General features: G+C 37.5%; 1 protein-coding gene across 1 annotated transcript in view; it reads right to left on the reverse strand.

The window, feature by feature from the left end:
• CSPP1 (centrosome and spindle pole associated protein 1) overlaps positions 1-24,417 on the reverse strand; it is a gene marked incomplete at both ends in the record, with an annotated part of 62,135 nt that overhangs the window by 2,515 nt on the left and 35,203 nt on the right. The window contains 12 exons of the mRNA XM_082015652.1: positions 1,836-1,986; positions 2,203-2,312; positions 6,926-6,989; positions 8,270-8,310; positions 14,408-14,548; positions 15,098-15,243; positions 15,844-15,964; positions 17,406-17,472; positions 18,612-18,716; positions 19,539-19,685; positions 20,916-21,065; positions 22,178-22,290. Of these exons, the coding sequence (XP_081871778.1) occupies positions 1,836-1,986; positions 2,203-2,312; positions 6,926-6,989; positions 8,270-8,310; positions 14,408-14,548; positions 15,098-15,243; positions 15,844-15,964; positions 17,406-17,472; positions 18,612-18,716; positions 19,539-19,685; positions 20,916-21,065; positions 22,178-22,290 (1,356 nt within the window). The remainder of the gene's footprint in view (positions 1-1,835; positions 1,987-2,202; positions 2,313-6,925; positions 6,990-8,269; positions 8,311-14,407; positions 14,549-15,097; positions 15,244-15,843; positions 15,965-17,405; positions 17,473-18,611; positions 18,717-19,538; positions 19,686-20,915; positions 21,066-22,177; positions 22,291-24,417) is intronic.

Below are 24,417 nucleotides of genomic sequence, written 5' to 3' on the forward strand. Positions count from 1 at the left end.
AGGAACATGCGTACGTTGCCCACTGGAGAAAGCGGCTCCTGGCTTGCAAAGGCTTCATCACCCAAAGTACTCACCAAGTGTACACTGATGGGAATTTTTTTTTTTTTTTGGATGAGTGAAAAAAGAGGAAGGGGGCCTGGCTCCAATATGCACTAATTTTCCAATTAAGAAAACAATTCCAGAGTGGCTTTAGGATTACCACATGAGTCCCATAAAGGGATGTGAACTATTGTGCCAACAGGATCAGCTCTTAAAATTTATCAAAGCCTGTAAATTGCCATCTCCCAGTCATTTAAAGGGAAGATGGCCAGTTAGAGTTCCTTAGTTATGTATTTGACAGAGTTGTTTTCTCCCAGCAGTGCCTCTGAGGGTGGAGGAGAAATAAGAGTTCTAGCTGTTAGGAAAGCAAGAGGATGCCACAAGAGCTCTATAAAACTGCTAGGGAAAAGGAATAAAACCACTTGGCTTCATTCATTTTTCTTGTAATATCACTGAGTTTGAGGAGGGAACAGGAGTGCAGGCAGCAGTGCAGCCCTAACGACCACAGCTGAGCAAATGGATCTCTTGTTCCATTTCCAAAAGGCACATACGCTAAGGATGAGCGATGGTCCCCATGTGTTCCAAAGAAGAAGCTATATACAGACATAAATATATATATATATATATATAGACACATAAAAATTCTATCTATATAAAGGCTGAAGCTCTGGAGACCACGGCAAACAGAAGGCAAACAAAAAGTGTTGTTCGCACCATATGAGGTAAAATTACAAGGAGATAGAACAAGGCCAGAAAAGTAAAAGAAGTTCACATAGCAAAATGTTTGGGTGGAGCAAAATTAGTAAAGCATTTGTTTAGATTATAGAAGAAATGAACATGAAGGGGGGGGGGGGGTTGTGCCTTAAAAAAATCACAGTGAGATGGTTGAAACAAATAAAAAAAGGATGAAGTGCTTGTAAGAGTACCCATAGCAACAGAATCAGAAAAACTGTCAGCATCTGTACTCTCATTAACTTTATAAAAAGGAAACTGATACTGTAATTGACTAGACAGCATAGCAACCGCCTCCTAAAAAAAGGGAGATTTCAGGCTCATAGGAAAGAATCATTAGCTCAAAGTGGGACAGCTAGGTCATAATCCGTGTGAGAAATTAAAGGTCATTACTGGTACCTTATACACAAAGTGGATCTACATCAGCCAGTCAGCCTATGGAGAAGCTCTGAGAGAACTCCCAGGGTATTATATGGTCACAAGATACACATAATAAAGTCAAGTGCATGTATAGTGGAAGAGATACCAACATCAACCTCAAATACTGAATGATCATTTATGTCAACAAACCAACAGAAAATCCAAATTAACTAGAAATTGAAGTACTACTTTATACACAATTTTTTGGCATATCTTCATGCTGGTTTGACCACAGACATCTGATTCCTAGGAATGCCAATAAACTCAAAAGACAGCCTATCAACATTAATCAGGAATTTCATTTCTTTCCACTAACATTTCAGCTATGCAGTTGGATATCCACATCTTACTGCCAGCAGTGACACATCACAATATTAAAAGCGGTACAGACAGGACAAGTATAAGTGGCTGATCAGACAGGAGCTAGAGCATCTTTTCCTACTACCTTCCTCTAAACTTCCTCTAAAAAGCTGTGTTGAAGTTTGGCAGGGAACCTCTTGCACCAGCTACAGAACTCTATAAATAATTCCTATCTTTGAGCCAGCTGCTAACTGTTCAACTACAGGCAGTCTATTAAAATTTATTCCTTTAATTGTTGTGATTACTTAGTATTCACTGCATCATCTCTACTACACGGAGCATACCTAAGTAAGCAGATTTCTGCTGGAGCTCAGTCAGTCTGCGCAATCGTTCTTCATTCTTGCCTTTCAACTGATCAGCATCGAGACTGAAGCTCGAGTGCAAAGAAAAGCTGTCAGGCTGCAGCAACGGTGTCTGGCCTGGTGGTACATCCTCCTGCAGAAAATCCAAAAATGCACAAATCCTTCACTTAAATAGCATCCTTTGTAAAAGGGGCAAATAGCTAGCTATACGTGTACACACTCAGTATCTGTGTCATTTAGCCACTAAGGAACCACAGGAACTGTCTGACATTAGATCTGTGGTCCACCTTTTTTAAGGTTAAGGTTTTAAGGTTAACCATATTTACACCAATCTGGTTATCATACATACAGCACACTCCAAAGCTTTCTGCTTTATTCGTCTCCTCTCCCTTGCAGAGGGTGGAAGCTGTGGTGATAAATCAACTTCTCCTAAGGCAGGAAATGTTTCCCCATTAGCACCTGGAAAAACAGAGGTGAAATAATTTTCAAAGAAATCAAAATACTAGACAATGTTCAAACCTGTTTATATTTTGAAACGAGCCAATGTATTGCACTTGATTTAATCACAGGAATCAAAGGAATGTATTCAATTAGGACATCTTGCATGAAGGCAGTGACATCCAGATGCAGACAAAAGAACAAGGCACCACAACAGCAGCGAGGGATAAACTTAAAGCAATGGTAAGGAATATCTTCAGATATATATTGAAATCTCTCTTATTAAAGAATTTCACATCCTGTAAATCCACCACCTACCTTACTTCACTGTATCTTGTTTATGGCATCATAGAACAGTTTAGGTTGAAAGGGACCTTTAAAGGTCATCTAGTCCAACCCCCCTGCAATGAGCTTGGACATCTTCAACTAGATCAGGTTGTTCAGAGCCCCATCCAACCTGACCTTGAATGTTTCCAGGGATGGGGCATCTACCACCTCTCTGGGCAACCTATGCCAGGATTTCACAACCCTCACTGTGAAAAATTTCTTCCTTCTATCTAGTCTAAATCTACCCTCTTTTGATTTGAAACCATTGTCCCTTGTCCTATTGCTACAGGCCCTGCTCAGAAGTCTGTCCCCATCTTTCTTATAAGGCCCCTTTGAGTACTGAAAGGCAGCAATAAGGTCTCCCTGGAGCCTTCTCTTCTCCAGGCTGAACAAACCCAACTCTCTCAGCCTGTCCTCATAGGATAGGTGTTCCGTGATTCCTCTGATCACTGTGGTGGCCTCCTCTGGGCCCGCTCCAACAGGTCCATGTCTTTCCTGTGCTGAGGGCTCCAGAGCTGGTCACAGGACTCCAGGTGGGGTCTCACCAGAGTGGAGTAGAGGAGCAGAATCCCCTCCCTCGACCTGCTGGCCACACTGCTTGGGATGCAGCCCAGGATATGGTTGGCCTTCTGGGCTACAAGCACACATTGCTGGCTCCTACCCAGCTTTTCATACACCAGTACCCCCAAGTCCTCCTTGACAGGGCTGCTCTCATCCCTTCATCCCCCAGCCTGTGCTGACACTGGGGGTTGCCCTGGCCCATGTGCAGGACCCTGCACTTGGCCGTGTTGAACCTCATGAGGTTCCCATGGGGCCATTCCTCAAGCTTTAGGCCCATACCCAGACCTTTGAAGAAAACAAGTACTCCAATGAGTATAGTATCTCTGCTTGATAGAGAGAACACTAGGCAGACTGGAGGCATGAACAGATACAATCATGTAACAAGTTACATATGTATATATGTTACATGGAATATGATAACATAATCAGTGCCTTAATCACATACCCTTAGTCATATCTGAGCCTTTCCATGTAATAAAGTGTTAGAATCTGTTTATACAAAAATAAATAACTGAAGAGATTTTTGATCACACTACAGTGGGGGGAGTTTAATTTATTTTCATAATATAAATGAACCCTAAGGTGATGTCTCTAGAGCTTTACACTTGTTTTGTCTATTTTCCCTTCCTTTGCTGATTCTGGAAACTACTTCAAATACAAACCATTTCAAATAGATACTTTTTATCTCTCCAGGACCAGGAACCACTGCCTGGGGGCTGGTTTATGGCTTTGCCACTGCTTGGTGCGGATGGTGGGCTCTGTTTTCTACTTCTGTCCCTCTCGTACCTCCAAGAACAGAGCCTCTCAGAAAAAGAAAGGTCTCTGCTCAACAAAACCAATACAGAACACATCACCACCAATTACTCGTTGTGACAACAAAGTCACATTTTGGAAAAGCTCTTAGTCTAGTACGACACATTAAGGTTGTTTTTTTTTTAAAGTGTGTAAATATATATATATATACACACACACACACACACAAAGAGTAATGAACAATTCCGCATTTTTTTGAAATAGTAAGGTTTGAAAAATAAATTTGACTGATATCAAGGAAGTTCAGAGAAACAAAGACAGATCTTTTTAAAAATGCTTTTGTATTACCAGTTGGTTTTTCCCTAGTAGTAAACATTTTATTCCCCTCTCCTTTTTCCCCTCCTCTAGTTTCACCAAAGGTACTCATTCTCTCATCACAAATGAGAGAAATCAAAAAAATCAAGAAATCAAAAAACAAAAAAATAGAAGCATAATTTTGAAATGGTATCTGGCTAACAATTATCAGAATTCTAGTTACAGGATCAGTTGAACTTCATTATATTCAAAATAGTGCTATTACTCAGACGACAAAAAATTGTTTAATCATTTGAATTTATCACAACAGGAACAAAGTACAAGCTAAAGAAGAATTTATTTGCACCTTTAGTGTTTCATCAGTGGAAGATACTACCTGTTCCTTTAAGCATCTATCATTCAGATATTGCTACGCAGACATGCTTTCAAATCACTACATTAACACTAATGTATTCTAGGGTGTCAAGTGAGGCAAAAAAGGGAAAAGACTTGATAAACCTCATTATTCCTAACTGCCTCAAACTTCTGAGCCCTAGGAGAAAAAGACAAATTCATTTGTAATGCTGACAACTGTTACAAAATTAGGTTAGATTTTAAACCCATGTCCAAAAAAAAAAAAAAAAAAACCCAGAAGACAGTGTTATGCTCTTAGGAAATGAAAAACATTGTTAAAATACACCACAAGTATTTCAGAGAAGACCCTCAGACAATGTGAGCAGCACAATTCACAGAGAAGGCAGCCCACAGATAATAAGAGTTTTTATTTTTCATTTCAGGGAAGGAAGTCACCAGATTCATATTCAGAATTTTAATAGCTATTTATGAAGTCCAAATAATGCAAAGGGTAACAAAAGTTTTAGTTAGTGCCTACAGCTCAGTATTGGGGAACATGCTTTTCACCAGTCATAAATGATCGGGAGAATAAAAAAAGGGGCGGGGGGGGCAGGATGAAAGGTATCATAAGTTACCTCCATCACCTCACTAAGCTGCAAGAATCAGCTGGATGGGGAGAAAGAAGAAATAGGAGAGAGGACTATAAATATCATGAACCTTGTGAAGTGGTGAATAAAACCACAGAGCATCCTATTTACACAGGTGGCAGATTCAGAGCAGATGAAGAGAGATAGTTCGCAGTGTGCGGAAATTTATCCACACAATACTGCTGATGGTACACAATCAGAGGGATTCAAAAATGCTGATTCTCATTCATGACAGACAACTTATTAAAGACCCAGCTTAGTAAGACTTACAACACAAACCCACAGCACGTGACTTGGGAAGCCTCTGAGCTCTAAGTCACCGCAGGCTGGGAAAGTACTCTGCAGTGTTGCTGCATGCTGGCCCTCCTCCTCATATTCTTCCTCATGTGCCTATTCTGGCTACTGTGAGAGACAGGATATTTGGCCAGATTCTAGACTGGTGGACTCTCATAAAGCATCCTTTCATCATTTGGGCAGTAAATAATAAAGAATGTTTCCTAACCTGAAGAAGAATGTATTGCAGACCTCAGAGAGTACCAAACACATCGAAAAGCCCCATCCTGTGCCCTGCCCCATGCCAGGATCTTTCCGGTACTCCAGGACTTGCACGTTAACAGAATAAGTTTGAATACATTTCAAATGAAAAATTCTGCTTTTAACCAAAGCCAGAGAGTTAACAATCATTGGTATATAGAAACATATCTAGTTTCATTAAAAAGCACTTGCAGGGATCTGCTGCATCTCCCCTACAGCAAAGAATTAAACCTTGTAAGATGATTTCCCATAGACAACTGAAGAGAATTTCAAGGTACTGTAATGCCTACTAGGAGAAAATTAATGTGTAGAGGCCTGAGCTGGTTGATTTTTTTTCTTTAGAAAGAGAAGATAATTATTATTTCTAGTGACTGGAAACAAAACACATCTGAAACAGCACTTTTACAAATATGCATATAAAGATTGAATAAAGAGACATAAGATAATGTCATACATAGTCCTCAAAATCTTAAGAAAACTAAAACCCACCTATTTCAGATTATTAAGAAGTGATAATGTTTACAAGTATGATGTTGCAAGTTATGTGAAATGAAGTAACGTGTGAACAGCAGCAAAGTGAGTAAAGTATAATGAATCACTATTTTATACCCATATTATCATACTTAAAATCAAGCAAGCTTGTAAAACAAAAGAATGAAAACGAAACGAATGGCAGGCTGCCCAACACCTTTATATTTAACTATGGACAGCTCGTAATTACAAGCTGTGATTGCTAATAAATTATTTTATTTGCTGCAGAACAATAGAAGAGCATTGCACGTTCTACCATTGTAACACATTTGCTGAACAAATATTAGCTTTTCCTTATCCAAAGCTGGGAAGAGGTAAAAAAAAAAAGTTCCTTGACAAGCCTGACATCCCGGTCAAAGCACAATGAGCACAGAAAGTTGCTTTCTCATGAAAGAATGTGAAGTGGTGTAAGGCAAGTGAGCAGCATCATTAAGACACAAATATATTGCAGTACAATTCCATAAAGATCTGCATTTTAATCTGGAGCGATCATTTTCTCATACTTTAGAACAATCACTATAGCTATACCCATTACAACTTTTAACACAGTAATAACAATTTTAGAGACACATAATCAGATTAAATGACATGTTTGTACACTCATAACATGGTTAAGGGGAGGTATAAACTCACCGATAAAAGCGCTATCTGATTCCAACAGGGAATTTTTCAAGAATTCATTAGATTCATTCCTGAACTACAAAAGTGAAACAGAAGACATTGAGGCATCTGAATTTGCATATCTTTCAGAGGCCAAATTATAATTAATGTAAATTAATTGCCAAATTTCTGCAAAGCAACAGCAACTCTACAGTGTTCTGTGCTACTCTTCATGGTTATAAAAAATGACATTTTTAAATAGTTCATGTTCTCTTTAAGCATTAGGGAGTTTTTTTACTTTTCCGCAGTAATCTCATTTGCTAAAATTGCTTTCACATGGCAACTGTTGTGATTTGTGTAACACTGACATTTCCATCAAGAAATACATCATCACTCTGCTTGAGTTTCAGAACAGTCAGCACTAGAAGCAAGCTTTGCACCTAAAGTTTGTATGAAGTATTGATCAAATGAAGAAAGATTCCTTATGTTTCTCTTAACCCACCATTTACAAACTTTGATATTATAGCATTAGAAAACTAAATTTCTTCATAGAAAAAGCAAGCACTAAGAGTAATACTTATAGTTCATTGCATAGTTGCAACCATTTGTTATAGAAATTCTACTATAGAATAATTTAAGTTTCTACTGCTTTGATTTTCAACTATCAGAGGAAACGGAACAAGAGAGAACAATTTTTTACTGGAAAGCATTGCTCTGAAGAAGAATTTCAGGTAATAAATTGCAACTATGAAATGCATTACGGTGATATTTTTTTTTTTTTTTATAAAAAATGTTTCACTTCTGTATGTAGTTACAGTATTATCCTTCAGGCTAATGGCTTTGCCCTTGCAGTCTTCCATCTCGTATAGTTTCACATTCCCACGAGACACAGTTGAACTCTCTTATTCTGTAGTTTGGTTTAGTGCAGAATGCCGATGTGATAGCACTTTATTTTGCTCTTTTCACCAAGTCAGAAAATAAATGTCCCATTTGATACAAGAGATCTAATTATTCACTGCCATGTGCATCACTTAAGCCACCTGAATTCAGAGCAACTGGTTCTGGCTTGGCTTTTTCTGCTAATTCTCACCCCCAGCAGCAATCTAACATCATATGAATATAAAAGAAGTGCCAATGAATATAAAAAGGGAGTTAAAGAATCAAACCATCTCTATATACAAAGATAAACAACTTGACATACAAGTTTAAAGAAGCTGTTACTCATTGTATTGACAAGCAAGAGAAGTAAACAAGCTTGCTGTCTTGTTACTTAAGTGCAATTCCTTTCTTCAAATCTGTGCAAGACGCAGTATTTCTCACACTTGAACAAGGCAAAGTAATACACTATAATAAAAAAAAGAACTGTTTTATTCTTACCAGTTCCATGGTTTGTGGGTTACCACCAGAAGCAGAATCATCTTGATCAACAAGAACCACACAGACAGGGACAAAACAATAGTATTGACAATAAAAACAGTTACTACTAAAACATATTAAGTTTTATCAGCATATTATTACAAAAGAGACCACTATGCATTACTCCTTTAAAATTACACACATTTTAATGAATAATTTTTAAATGTTTGCATGGAATGTTTATTCCAGTTTCCTTATGACAAGTGAAGCAGAATCAGCGAAATCAAACAGAATTCAGTAGAATATTATTTCTAAGAACACTGAGCACATGCAAAGCCCTTCTTAAGGCTGGATTCATCAGTCTCTCCCAAAGAGCAAACATACTTTTTACACTATAACTACATTGTTTATCACTAATAAAAATCAACCATTTCCCATCTTGTTCAAAACCTGATTTGTTATCCAGCAAAAGGAAGCATAACTTTTTTTTTGGCTATTGAAAACCTTGGTTTTGTTTTGTTTTTTTTTTTTAAGTGTCTATCTTTTAAGAAGATAGACACTTCATTAAATGCTAAAATTGCTCTGAATTGTGCTGAATTCTGAAAAAGTTCTCTATACGGCAACAGTCAGAACTACTTTTGTGCTGTGTTTACATTGTAAACACTTGTTAGAGAAAGGTCATATCCAAGTGTTGACTGAATAATGTGAAAAGCACCAATTTGTGGGAAGGCAGCATGGTTTAAGCCAAAGCAACACATTGGGGCACAAAACATTGCTGCATGAATACTTGGTTTCTCTATTTTACCCTCTTATGTTTTGATCGGCGATACCCTAAGATCTTTATCATTTGAGTTACTGTATCTGAAACAATATCCAGTCACACAGCTAACAAGAAATTTTTTTTTCATTGTATGTTCTCACACTGCTGAATCCTAATGCAACTGGAACATGGTACTGAGAAAACACGCCAGGTTAAGTGACTTCAGATGAAAAAGCATTTAAACAAAAATCTACTTTCCAAAGTGTATCAAAGAACTCAAAGTCGATGTCCTTCTTACTATAATAAAGATTATCCTCCCTTCCCTAGCATAAGTATTTTGGTTTTCTTGCCATCATTTTCACATATTAAATTTTATACATGTCACATTTTTCTTATATTAAAAACATTTGTGAACTAAAAAATAAAAAACCACTACACACAAAAAAATTCAGCATCCCAGTGGTTGCTAGTGCTAAACTGCAACAATTTAAACTCCACCTTAACTTCAGAGCTAGGACACAAAAAACCCCTAATAATGGAGAGAAATCGCTCTAATTTATCAATTTTTGTTTAAATTTGCTATGAATCAAGTAGAAAAACAAGCTAATACTGTATCAAATTTTAAAAATTAGAGAGCCAAAAATGAATTATTTCTTCCATAATTAGGGATCACCTGAGTCATGTATTTCCTGACCCCACTTTGGATTTTGCCATTATTTTTAGTAGTCTATCAAGAGCTAAGACAGATAAAGTCAAGTGTCTCATTTATGTGTAGTGAAAATAAACATTACAACAGTTTTGTAGTTAAAACTCCTGGATACTCAAAAAAATATTTATTCAATATTCCAGATATCTGTTTGCCAGGACTAGGCATGTTTGTGTAGCTAACATGTTATATTTGTATCAACAGAACTCAAGACTAATGATGTTCTCCCCTAGGTGGGACATCTCAGCAGCCAAACTGACTAGCAAGAAGGATGCTGTCAGAGTCAGAATAAACTCTGTTAGATGAAATCAGTTCTCTTGGCTTCTTTCAGGGTGTAATAATCAGAGCAGAGGATCGCAGAAAGGCACAAGGGTGAATGTATGCTCAACATGCTGAGCACACCACATTTGCAGCTTTCACCAGACAGTGATCATTTCGCAGAGGAAAGTACTTGGTTTAAGTCTTCAGATAAAATATGTGATAAGATAGTTTTTATTTCTTGCATCTCTGCCTAGCAAATTTATTCAGCATGTAGCTGACCTTCTGACTAGCATCAAAAACCATGGCACACAGGCTGTCACTCCTCCTGGACGGACAGCCAGCCCCTTCCCGATACGCTACCCCAGTCAAGCAGAGCCCAACACCACAGTGTAACACCACCAAACCTGCTCCTGTGCCTTCCCCTCCTATCCACCAAAAGAATAATCATCCAGAAGTCTACAAAAGAGTGCCTTGTTAAATAGGGACATGGCAAGCATTTAAAAAACGTGGGACATTTTAAAAAAATCATTACTTTATCAGCTTATAGTTCCACTAATAGTCCACATATTTCTTTTTTACATAAAGAGAAAAAAAACAACAAAGCATATCAGAGGGGAAACTATATAAAGCATATAAGGTAAAGAATACCTACATTATACACATATATTTTATATATATGTGGGAAAACAGGTAAGTCTTTGCCACTATAGCCTATAATTGACATTTTACCCACAGTACAAAAATACATATTGCTTTAATTCATCTTTCTTTCTGCCTTAAATCAGACAATAAAACCACTCATATTTTCAGTGAGAGGAAGATAATGAACTTGCTTCTGAGGAAAATAAACTGGAAATAAATACATGGCAACTAATTAATTCCCTTGCTCAGTACACAGTAACAGACTATAAAGTTAAATGATGCTATAAAGCAGCAGGAGAGAGAAAGACAGAGGAAAGACTGCTTAAGAATCCTCTATAGGCATCCGTTGAAAATAGTTTTAAAAATCAGCTGCTTGTCTACCAACTAATCTAAATTGTCCGAGGAAATAGCTCTTTAGATTGTCATCATGTAAGCCTGCATTATGCATTTAGCATTAGCATATGTCTAAAATGACTGCTTGTCCTTAAAATTAATGAAAAAAGGCAAATTTCCTTTCCAGCTGATAGAAGCTCCTCTCCAGACAACATTAAGTTAAAGCCTTCTCAGATTGGACTATTGAAAAATACCCTAATGGTGGAAAAACAAAACCAAACCCCACGCAGATCTCAGCTGAAGCTAGTGAATTATTTTTCACCACGTCACAGAATCACAGAATGGTAGGGATTGGAAGGGACCTCTGAAGATCATCTGGTCCAACCCTCCTGCCAAGGCAGGATCAATCACCTAGGGCAGGTTGCACATGAACGTGTGCATGTTTCATGAGGCTCCCCTCCGCCCAACTCTCCAGTCTGTCCTGATCCTGTTGAATGGTAGCACAGCCTCCTGGTGTATCAACCACTCCTCCCAGTTTTGTATCATCAGCAAACTTGCTGAAAGTACATTCCAACCCTTCATCTGCATCGTTGATGAAGATGTTGAACAAAACCGGACCCAGTACCGATCTCTGGGGAACACCACTAGCTACAGGCCTCCAACTGGACTCTGCGCTGCTGACCACAACCCTTTGAGTTCTGTTGCTTAGCCAGTTCTTGACCCATCTCACAGTCCACTCGTCCAACCCATACTTCCTGAGCTTCACTATGAGGTTGTTATGGGAGACAGTGTCAAAAGCCTTACTGAAGTCAAGGTAAACCACATCCACTGCTCTCCCTTCATCTACCCAGCAGTCACTCCATCATAGAAGGCTATCAGGTTGGTCAAGCACAATCTCCCCTTGGTGAATCCATGCTGACTACTCCCAATAATTTTCTTTTCATCCATGTGCCTAAAGATGGCTGCCAGAAGGAGCTGTTCCATCACCTTCCCAGGGATGGAGGTGAGGCTGACCGGTCCATAATTTCCCGGGTCTTCCTTCTTGCCCTTTTTGAAGACTGGGTTGACATTGGCTTTCCTCCAGTCCTCAGGCACCTCTCAGGTTCTCCATGATTTTTCAAAAATGACGGAGAGAGGTGTTGCAACAACATCAGCCAGCTCCCTCAGCACTCGCAGCTGCATCCCATCAGGGCCCATGGATTTGTGAGTGTTCAGTTCAGCCAAATGATCTCTAACCCAAACCTTATCGACCAGTGGAGAGTCTTCCTCCCTCCAGGCTTTTTTTGCAAATTTCACAACGGGGAAGACTGAAGATGACCCTACACGTTCCGTTTAGACCTTAAATAATATTCAAGAGTTTGTAATTAACACAGAAAGTGGTATAGATATGCTTATTTGCAACTGTGATGTTATGTTATCCGTAAGTAATTGGGCACACATTGCTTGAACACCAGCACATCTGTCCAAGATGGAAGAGGAATCATCTTTAACACTCACCAGGGTACAAAACAAAACACCCTGCAAATAGCTGTCACCCTTCACACCTCGGTATCAATTCTGTTAATCCTACTCACATATGGGTCTATTAACAAGTTACACAAACAAGCCTCAAAGCACGACGAGTGACATGAAGAAGCATTCAGTTTTTCTGAAGCATTATGGAAAGGTGTAACTATCTTCCTTTCATATGTGTTTGGGGGTTTTTATGCCAAACTTTCACCTCCTCTCTAAGGCAAAAAAAAAAGTCTAAGGAGCAATCTGAAATTGTACTGTGTGTCTGTGGCAAGGGGGAGCTGCAGGGGTGGATGCTGTGAGAGATGCCAGGGGCTGCTCCATGCTGGGCACAGCCAGTACCACAATGGACCCACTGCAGGACACAGCTGAGCCCATTAGTCAAGCTTGTGGTGCCTCTGTGAAAACATATTTAAGAAAGGGCACAACAAAGCACAGCAGTGAGAAGTGAGGACACAAGTGTGGGCAGCAGCCCTCTAGACACCCAGGTCAGAGAAGAAGGAGGGGGAAGAGGCGCTCAAGGTGCTGGAGCAGAGGTTCCACTGCAGCATCTGGAGGAGACCATGGTGCTGCAGATGGAAAGGTACAAGAAGACAGGAGCAGCAGAGAGAAACCGCTGTTTTCTGAATAATTCCCGCCGCCCCAGCCTGACGCCCCTCATTGCGTCATCGAAGGGACTGACCGTAACTGCCAGTGGTACCAAGGAAGGGGAGCAGGAGCACTGGGAGTGAAGGAGTGAAGTTGGGCATGGGGAAGAGGGCAGAAAAGGTGAGGTTTTGACGTTTGTCTTTTTGTTTCCCACTCCTCAAAATCAGTAATGAAATACTTACTTAAATTGAAAATAATTAGGTTAATTTTCCCCAAGCAAGTCTGTTTTGCCTGGAACAGCAATTGGTAAGCAATCTCCCTGTCTGTACCTCCGTCAACAACTTTTATTTTTCCTGTTTCCCCTACTAACTCGCCAAGGGGCATGAGTGAGGGGGCATGAACAGGTGAGCAGCCAGGTGGGGGTTTGGCTGCTAGCCAAGGCTAAGCCACCACAGAAATAAAGTTGTTTTCACTTGAAAAGTTTAGTTAGGCCAGTCTGAATTACAGAGACAAACACTTTTCTGAGAAATTTGTATCTTGCACTCAAAACTGAGTGCATTTGTATAGCTGCAACTGAGTGCAATTTGTAAAGCTGCAACTGCAGCTTTTGGAAAGGTTGAAGCAACTCTCATATTTAAAAATAATATCTAAAGTAACTTGTGATACTGCTCTTTCATGACTGTTCATCATGAAATCACTTTATGAGGATGATCTCTACTAAGCAATACAAGCAACATTTTCATTCTGGAATCTCAAACTAGTTATGATATTTTACACATGGTTTCTAAAGTAAAGCCTGTTTACAGATACAGATTTCCGAAACTTTGAAATAGTCAACCCACGACTACGGAAATAAAAGAAATTTAATCCATTAAAAGGAGACAAGGGTAAAGACACGCTCGCTCATTTTAATCAATTCACAGTTCAAAGCCATCTACTTCCTCAGTGAGAACTGAAGAAATGCCACAAGGAACTTAACCTGCTAATGCTTTTATCACAAATCAGCTGAAGAGTTTTACTGCTCTGTAGTTTTCTTTACGAAATAGTAACCAAACTACTTTTCTCTTGCATTTTTCTGAATTATAAAGCACTAGTCACATTACTTTCAGGGAACCAAAGAGAAACAGTCACAGCAATAAATAAAAAAAAAAATTAAAAATTTTAAAAGGCTTTCTATTTTTTTATGCTTTACATTACGACAGAATTTTAGCATTCCAGTGTTTTACTGTTTTGTACTGCAGTGCTGACATTGAACTTTAAAGAAGTGAAACTAGAGCTGGTGTTTTTTAAATTCTTATCAAATACAAAACAAATAAAGAAAAATCACTGAAATTATCTTGGACCGTTCATTCCTTACCTTCTGTTTCTCTCCTCATTCTCATTCTGTCAAGTTTCTTCTGCTGCTCCCTCAACAGCGCCTGCTGTTGGATTTCTAGAGTCTGATCATCTCTTGGAGGATCAGGATACATGTGCCTCAAGCCCATACGCGTTTCAGAATCTAAGCAAAGATGAAATTTAAATTTTTCCCCTAAACCAACTTTTCTGAAAAGCATTTTTAAAGTACTACCCACAGATACAAAGTCACAAAAAACATTAAAAATAATGGTGACAATGGCCAAGAGCATGAGCCACTTTAGCAATGCTTCTACAGTTTTACTATATTAAAAATATATTTTCTGGTAAAGGAGAAAGTTACACAGAGTCATAATTTGTTGGTGGATCAAAAAAAATAAAATTCAGTCTATTTTCGGTAACATCATAATATCAAATGTATAAGAAGTTTAGGCAGCCAGGACTGGAAGTTAGGTGAGTGCTGTGGCTGATAACTTAGCAACTCAATGCTGTGAATTGTGTGCACTTGTAGAAATGGCCACACTGAGAGATATACACACATGCAAAATGCTATCCACAGAGTATGTTGTGTATGGGCAGTTTCTGTGAAGAGCCTGATTTTTATTTTTGTCTTTAAATCCTGGGTGGTGTGGAAGATGGAAGAAAAGAACAGACGTTTCACTACGCTTCATCGATAACAAGAAGATCTACCTGCCTTTGTATTTAAGTTCATTAAATTCCCAGATATTCTGTATATTGACAGGATCTTGTGCCTCCTTTGATGAAGGTCGCCTTACTGGAGCCTGCAGACGAAGTCTGGCCATCTCAAATATGTCCTTTGGATTCTTCTCTCTCCTCCCGCTTGAAAAGTTTATATGAAAATAAATATTAAAGTAATGACACTGTGTGTTGACTTATAAAAAAGGATAACCTAAATTTAAAAAACCCTCATACATTATGGAGTGGAAGTAAGACTGATGATCTGATGAGTCATTTCCAACTAATTGGTATGATTAACTAATATGTTTTGGAAGTAAACCAATTTTTTTTAAATAAAAAGAGTATGATTTTTCAGTAAGAAATAAAGTACTTCCACAGCAGTATGCTATTCATAAGCATATTCATCAGCAGTAGTACTGCAGTTTACAGGCACAAATTATTCCCTGGGGAAAAAGGTAGTAAGATAAAATTCTGCCTCGGAATCTGCTTTGGACCACTCTCCAAGACAAGAATATTGCAACTTCCAATCTTACCAGTACAGCCATTCTTACACTACATGTTAGTAAGATTCTTGGAAAACACCCATATTCATTACAGAAAATGAAGAAAATTTTATATACAAGTTCTATCTTTGTATTTCCATTTCACTCACGTATATTAGCCAACTAATACTAGCTACTAGTACACAGTAGCTTCGAGCTCCTGTGCAAAATCTTTTAAAACTGAAGATTAAATTCTTACCGTGTAATCGGTACATCATCATCACTGGCCACATTTAGCAACTGTTCCTGCAGTCGCCTCTCTTCACTACGAAGTTGTTTCCTCATCTCTGATAATTCATTTATCACATTCTTTCTTTCCTCTGGAATTTAACACAAATAATTTAAAAATAAAGAGTGTCAAAGACGCTTTTCTGCCTACCTCATAAATGTAAGGTAAAAAAAAAGAAAAACCTCTGTTAATTAAAACAAGGATTATAGAAACACAAGAATCGCAGCATTTCAGACACTAGAAATTAGGTCAGAGCTTGTATTTTGAGACAGCACAAGGACCAGATCCCCTGAACAGGAGAAAGCATCCAAACTTCAATGGAAATGTTTCACTGTATTTAAAGAAGGAAAAGCTGTGAAATACCAGCAAGTGGACCAGTAAATAGCCTTATTTTGAAGTTAGCAAATCTACACAGTCCTCAGAATCCCAGAGGCAGATGACAGGAATTGAGGCGGTACCAGCAAGCACACAATCTCATTTCTTTTTCCTGTCTCAAAAGTAGGATAGCCATCTTCTCAGAGCAGAATCTCTTAAGTGCTCAAGAGTTCTAACTTCAACGCTTATTTTTAGTATGTGCCTATGTTGACTTTCTAGACCCACTTTGGGTCTAAGCTGGTTTTTTTGTGGTCAGGACAGCATTCCTCCACAAGTTAAAACCGTTTCCTCGTTATTTTCCAAATAACATGTTTAATAATTTGATATTTTACTGACTTTTAGTCTGAGTCCAGAACCTAGAAGGCAAGAAAGTTTTACTAGGTTAAATCCTCAAACACAAGATTTAATTCATATGTCTTTATTTCTGTCATGACAGATGTGTCTGAGTCAATCGATTTCCAAGAGCTGCATTAAGAACTCTGCCTTCTGCACTCTGCCTTCCATTTAGTGGAAGAGCCATAACTCCCCAGAATGGACCCAGGTACCGACTGCTGGGGGTTAGCATTTGTAGGACATCATTTACTGCTACATTCCATGTGTTGTTTCTTTTATACTTGTAAAAAAAGAATCAGAAAAGAAATTCCTGCTTTCCACGCACATACTGCCAAGATAACTAACATATAAAGAGCAAAGGAGAACCTCCCGGCATGTCTGAACTTTAAAACCACCAGTGAAAGCCAAGAGGAACAAGCAGATGATTAGGCAGATTAACAAAGGAAAGCAGAATTTAAGAGTTTGGACTGCAACGCTACACACATTGTTGGTCTAATCCATTACTCAGCCAATCCAAAACTCTCCCATTTTCCAATGTAGTCACCACTGTCCTGACTGAAAGATCTAGCACTTCCCATGCAGACTATTCCATTATCAGAGTTTTTACAAAAAAATATTTCCTGATGAAGACACATGATAAATGCATTTTTATTTTTTATTAATACTTCAGACATACCATACTAATATAGGGATAATACTAAGACAGACAGAACACCCAGACAGAAATGCAAGCTTTATAAGACTATTCCTCTGCAGGCAAGAAAGAGCACTGTAACTGAGAACGTTGTAATAGAAAGTGAGCTTGCAATAAAGACAATACCTACCAAAGGCACGCAACTGATTTCTTCTAGCAGGGACAGGTGGAGAAGGAACCCTTGGTGGTGGAGGATCCTAGTGATCATAATGAATATGAAATGTTAATATGACAAAGGAAGAAAATACAGCAGACATAAGTACATTTTATTTCCTTATTTTATGTCTGATTTACATTAACTGCCACTATGACTGGAAGACAGAATAGTAACCTTATAGGTTGTTAATACCTAAGGATTTTTTAAAATCTGATCTTTAAAATACTAATCCAAGTACTATTAATGATAGTACCTACAATGCACTATTCAGAGATCTAGACAAAGCTATACCAATTACTGCAGAGACACCTGCAGCTGACCTTCCTCCGGAGCATTCTTACCATTTAGGGGAAACAACAGTTTTAGATAAGGTTTAAAGTCTTACTTAAAACATCTTCCAAAACTGCACTATAACGTATTTTGCCAAATTACCATTTTCATGGCAAATTAATTTTTTTAATTTTTAACCCAGTTCATACAGACAGTTGCTTAAAAAAAAAAAACCAACCCAAAAAACACAAACACATTTCCAACAAAAAGTCAGAAGTGTAGCCTGAGATTCAAATATCACAGACAATTATTTAATCTACTCTTCACAGGACAAATTTATTAAGAAAAAAAAACCAAAACCTGTCCCAGGGAAGATTAAATCAAGTGAAAGGAGTGAGTGGTCTTGGGACTGTAACTCATTTGTGATGCAGAGAAGAAAGTGAAGTGTAATCTTTTTGTACCTTCAAAAATATAAAGATAAAACAATGTAGCTAAGAATCAACGTTAAACTTCACGCCTGAGCTAAGTTCTTCTGTGAGTGAACATAATGAGTTGCTGTATTAGGATAAGAAAGTTTACATCTAAACCTTGACATCGTTAGACCCTTGGCAGGGGTCTGAACAGAGTATGTACACTCAAATATGAGGTACTCATCTCTACAGAAAATGAACATGTAAAAAAAAAAAAATAAAATAACATACCAAAAAAGAATTTCTTCAATACTTTGAATAAAATTAAACATTAAATTTCAGAGCTACAAGACTGAAATTTATGAAGCTAATATGAAGACTGACTCCAGTTATTTGTGGTATTCCAGTAATAACTGCCATACATTAAAAACCTGGTAGGATTTCATACGCTGTACTGTCTTTAAATAAAATCACTAAAAGATGACTATAAATATCATACTTGTGGATAGTAAGATATATGGCTCTCAGCAGAGGGGATCCTTTCTTCTTTTCTTATTGATTTGTTCTGAAGAGCAGGAATGATGGGAGAAGGCTGCCTTGAAAACTGCAAGGACAAAAGCAAGACTGAAACTACATTCCTATAGATCCTGAATAGAGTGTTACTTTGGACAGTAAAAAGTTTTGCTAATATTTTTTATTTGATAGAAAAATGCTTTTGCTTATCTTAATTGAATTTTATTTAGTTTGCTTTCAACTCTTAATTGCATAAAATTATTGCAAAAATTATTTCATGTGATTTTATTTTCTACCTACAGTAATTTTAATACTTTTTTCTATGATGAAGTTTTTTAAAATTCACAGTTAATTTACCTATCTTTTTTTCCTCTAGGCACTTCCATTGTGTCTGTCCATTTTAGAGAAATGACATGTAGAAATTTCTAAACGAGAAACAGTTGTATTATTTACTTTGATTTTGTCCATCAGAATTCTATATACTTCTTACATCATCCATGTCAAAGAAAAATGATTAATTACAAAGAACATCACTGTTAAAGATGGACAGTCCTCCAGTCTTCTAAACTGTATAGCTTTATTTTTAGTTGTATTTGGACCTCAGCAAAAGCAGGCCACAGTACTTCACAGCAGATATAAAAGATGAACTAGAGAGTACAGTTTGCTCTTATTTATCTTGGTTTTACTATTTTTTTAACATGAATTTGATCAGCAGGGTAAGTTTCCACTGTAGTATGTCTGAATTTTCAATCAGCTGTTCTCTGTGTGTGCACTAAGTGTACCATAGCTTGATAAACAGAGGGCGACAACACTGAAGGTAGAACTCTAAAAAATCACACAATTTTTTTTAAATCCAGTTATTTTTAAAAGTTAGGAAGAAGTATTTGTATCTTAGAAAGTCACTGAAGCATACCATCTTCTTTTCCTCTTCCATCTTTTCTTTCTCAAAATATTTTCTAAGTTGTTCATCTTGCTTTTCTTCTTTTTCTTTTCTTCTTTTTGCTGCTTCTTTTTGCCTCTCTTCATCTAATCGAATTATTTCTTTATTTTTCAGTCTTCGCTGTAACATAAACGTCATTAGTACATAAAAAAGACTCAACATTATTAAAGTTTTGCTTTGTTTTTCTTTGAGAAGTTAAAATTACACATCAAAGTGATCAGTATGAAATTAAAAGCATATTTCATTAGGTTGACTTCAAACAGTCAAATTAAAAACTATGCCATGCAAATATTAAAAATCTGCAGTCCTGGATCTGCTAACATCATTTAACAGAATCCCTAATAACTTCAATAAACACCAGTTTGCGCCTCCAGATCTGCTGCCAGTTAAGGCTAAACTGTAGGAGCCATTTCCAAAAATTCAGATTCAAATGAAACATACTGCCAACTTGCACCACTGTATCACAAGCCCACAGAGAAAATTATCATCCAGTCTCAATTTCAGTCTTGTGTGTGTGAAAAGTGATGATACCAGTTAGCTTCCAACTCTATACTAGACCAGCTCTATTATCCGGAAGACAAGACTCAGAAGACAAGACTTGTCCAACTAACTTGCTCATACTAGGGAAGAGAATCTAGAATATAAGCTAAGTGTTCTGTCTTCAAAATCTTGAAGTCCTACATCCTGAACTGATCTTTCATATTCGTGCAGGGTACTGAAAGATTTTTTCCCTTTCTGATGGCCTTTTCCTACAGTTATTTATGAGATTCTGAATTATGCAAATTCATTCAATTTTCCAAACATAAATAAAACTTTGGGATTTGAATTAAATCACAAGTTTACCTCCACGACAAGTATTCATTAGATTTGCTTGGCATTCTTCCAAAACAAACAGTATTCTTACCTCAAAGATACATCCTGGCCAATGCAAGAAAAGTCTTTAAGAAATCTTCCTGTATAGCTACATTCAGAATACAAATAATTCCATGACAGGTAGATTTAAGAGGCTAACAAAAAAGAGCTGTTTGGGGTTTTTTTTAATTGACCCATTTGACAAAGCTTTTTATTGGCATTTCTTTTAGAAAGGAGGCATCACTGTTAATTATAAAACTATACAATTTTTCTTAGAAGAATTACCAGTACTTCAAGTTGGTAGAATACCACAAAGAGTGAGAAGAATGTGCTAGTTAATTCTGACAATTTTCTAGCTGTCCTCTGGCTAACGTAGAACCATTTAAAGACAAAGACCAATTCACAGGACACTTCTCAGTTTACCTTCTTAATCTAGGGAACAAATATTACAAAGGGTTAGCTTAGGATAAAAAAAGTCAAGCTATCGAAATACTACACCTCCTCCTCTTTCTTTCTTCTCTCTTCTTGTTCATCTTCATATGCTTTTTGAATTCTCATCCTCTGTTCAGCTAGTCGTTTTTCTTCTTTTTCTTCTTCCATTCTAAGTTTTTCTCGCTCTGCTTCTTCCCTGCGTCTCTTTTCTTCAATCTAGAAAATAAAGCAAAGAAGTGTTCAACTGTCAATAGCCAGCAATAATCTGATGAACAACATTTACCATTACTATCTTCTATGGACTTTTGCAGTACCTACTTGTGCAATCAAAGATTACATGGAGGAACTAGGGCCAGACTTAGATTTCAGCCTCAGAATTCCTTTAAAACGAGCTGATATTTTGCTATTTCTTTAGTAAAGTATTTCTTTACTATTACTCTTTACGGAACCACCCTCCCCTAAGAACACTAATTATAAATGCTACTAATAAAACCTGATTATTTCCTAAAGCTCACTCTATTCTGGATGTGCTGGAATAACACTTTTCTTCACTGATTAAATAATGGAAAATGATAAACCAAAACCAAAAAAGACACAGCAATTATCTTTTTCCTTTCCACAATTATAATGTTTTTTAGATACAGCACTGATTTACTGAAGCCAAAAGTCTGCCCATTCTTTATTCTTTTTGGCAGCACTATACATGGAAAAAGCCTTGATCTTTTCTTTTTAAGAGACCCACATGAAACTATGGTATGACATTCGTAGTCTTTTAAATTATCTAGGACTTCCTTGATACTGATACTTAATTAAATTGACATTTAATTCTTGTGACATAAGACTATATGCAAAGTGTTATGGACAAAAGACAGAAACTGGTAGAAGAACAATCACATTTATAGGCCCATCAATAACTAACTACATTATTATTGTCTCATTGATCACTATTTCATTCTGATGAACATGCATTTGTACCATGTAGCCTTCCAAGAGCAAATGCCTTTGTTCCTTTACATATTTATGTAAGCAAACTTGTACTGTATGCACAGTTCGAGAGCTCAATACTGTATTTGGAGAGCTGTACTCAGGAAAAAAAAGATAGAATCTAGATTAATTAAGACAACTATTAATAGCATCACTTATAGGCATTTCTTATGTAAGGCAAAAATCTTGAGACTCAAAAGCATATAGCTCTTACTACACATCTTGTGTTCAGAATTGCCTACGATTGGATACGGTCTTTGGTCAGCAGTGATGATTTGCTTTGACTGTAATCCCTCTTTTTTTAAAATTTATTGAACAAGATGATCACTAGTGTGTGCATTTACCTGTAGACGAAGAAAGTTCTTGTATGACTCTTGTCGTTTAAGATGCTGTGGAGATGGTGGTTCACCGAACACATTACCTCGAGCAAAAGGAGAAGTCTGTGCAAATGTAAAACCTAAGGGGAGAGAGGGGGAAAAAAAAAAGTTACAGATAAAAATAAAAAAAAAAAATTAAGACAGCAAGCCAGAGTGAAGAAGCAGGAATGTGAGACATTTGTTTCAAAAGGTAGTTTATGACAGCCATAGTTCAAGGTTATAGCTGGAAACAATAGCTGTGATTAGAAGTTCTTATATTGCCTGCCTAGAATACTGTCAGGTTATTTAACAAGGCTCAATTAAGAACGGCCAAGCCAGCTGTCTTTTTACAATATAACACCTATGAAAGTCATATATTCTACTGTCCAATCTACCATTTAATATCTAAAAATGTTACCTGTGTTAATTAAATACCAAAAATTTTACATCTCATAACTTTACTTCTTGCAATTATTCTGACTTAGCACACACAGTTCTGTTCCTTAGGTTTATTCACGCTTTAAAAACAAAACATCCCAACAGAACAAATGTGTAGGCAAAATACCAATGAATGCTACAAAAACCAAAGCCAAAATAAGTAGTCAGAAAATTAAATTCTGTATAAAGTGCCTTCCACACTATGAAGAGTCAGGTCTCTTTCAGCTCAACACCTTCCTCCCCTGTATTGGAAGCAACACCACTGGGGAGAGGTTACCAGGTTATTCTCAGCGCTGAGTTAACGAAAGCTTCATAACCATAGAGTCCCAAAAACTCTAGAAAAGAGGATTAACTCAGATACCACACAGAATAGCTTTTGCAGAACAGGATCCCTACAGGAAGTAGAGGAGAAAGGAAGTAAGTGAAGGAAGAGTAACTTGTGTTAGCTTTTCACCTGACACAGCATGTTCTTCATTCATATCATGTCTGCTCCAAAGGACAGTACAAGGATGTGCAAGAGTCATAGCTCCACAGAGCTGAGATGAACACAGCTGTAGCTGTTCTCATCTTTCCCCTTTACTCTTCCCTATATAGTGACATACCACCCAAGTCAGATGAAAGCAGAAATAACACATACACTTACTCCCATAGGAATGCACGTGCTTACTGCTACAGCCTAGCCTTAGGAGCACATGGTTTCATACCAAGGAGTATTTTTCCTTACATGGAATCACTGTTTGAATCCTTCCAAAGTATAACTAAACTTATATGTGGCTCTTTCAGGATGGATTTACTTCACTCAGGACATATTCCATGCAGAAAGTGAAAATAAAGTTTATGTATCGTTTAAAAGGCATGGACGCAAGACAGACATGTTACTATGGAGTGTGTCAAGGAATGAACTTATGTACCAGCTACTATCCTACAAGTTCCGCTCTAAGGGGATGGTGTAAAAAACAAAACAAAACACCACCAAACAACCAAAAACACCAAAACCAAAACCTACACAAAGTGACTTTACAATCAACTGGAGGGTGCAAGACTATGAAGTTCCCATTGCTGATCGGACCATGTTCTGATTGCAAGATAAGTGATCTAACTAGGGGGCTCTGCTATTCTGCATTATTGCTTTATCAGCCTTGCCTGTTTCACTTCTTACTAAATATTTGAATTTACAGTGTATTAGGGAGTCCAGCCAGTGGTCAGGACACTGAATTGCAATCTTATGAAGCAGATCCATGCCCCAAATACATGTAATTCTTTATATGGAAATGCAACAGTTCAGACAGGAGGAAGAAAAGCAGCACCTAAGCTGACTTGAGGAGACCATCACCAATCCTGCCCCTTGCCCATCCCACACCGGGGACAGGTCTGGAATACCACAGTTCTCTCATTTAGATGTCTCACAAAACATGAGAGAAATATGCACTAGTTTTTAAATAGAAAAATAAAATAAATTCCCTAAAACTTGGAGGCAGTGCACAGGACTGCATATGTACCCAGTTTACCTGTAATTTTTAGGACTTGTTAACCTAGCCACTGTACCAATTTCATCTTAACCTACAACATCATACGTCTGCAGACCCTCTTCCTGCTTTTATTCCATCTTCTCTCCTACTATACTCTTGTATTTTACTGTATTATTTTAAAGTAAAACAAATGTGTATGAAGATTTGATTATATAACATTGAACCTGGAAAACTAATGTGCTGATCCTGACTGTTCCACGCTAAAACAATTATTATCTATCAGAACTGACAAGACAGATGAGAAAATACATTATCAATGCA

The sequence above is a fragment of the Phaethon aethereus genome, assembly GCF_964289735.1.
Source record: "Phaethon aethereus genome assembly, chromosome: 2".
NCBI lineage: Eukaryota > Metazoa > Chordata > Aves > Phaethontiformes > Phaethontidae > Phaethon > Phaethon aethereus.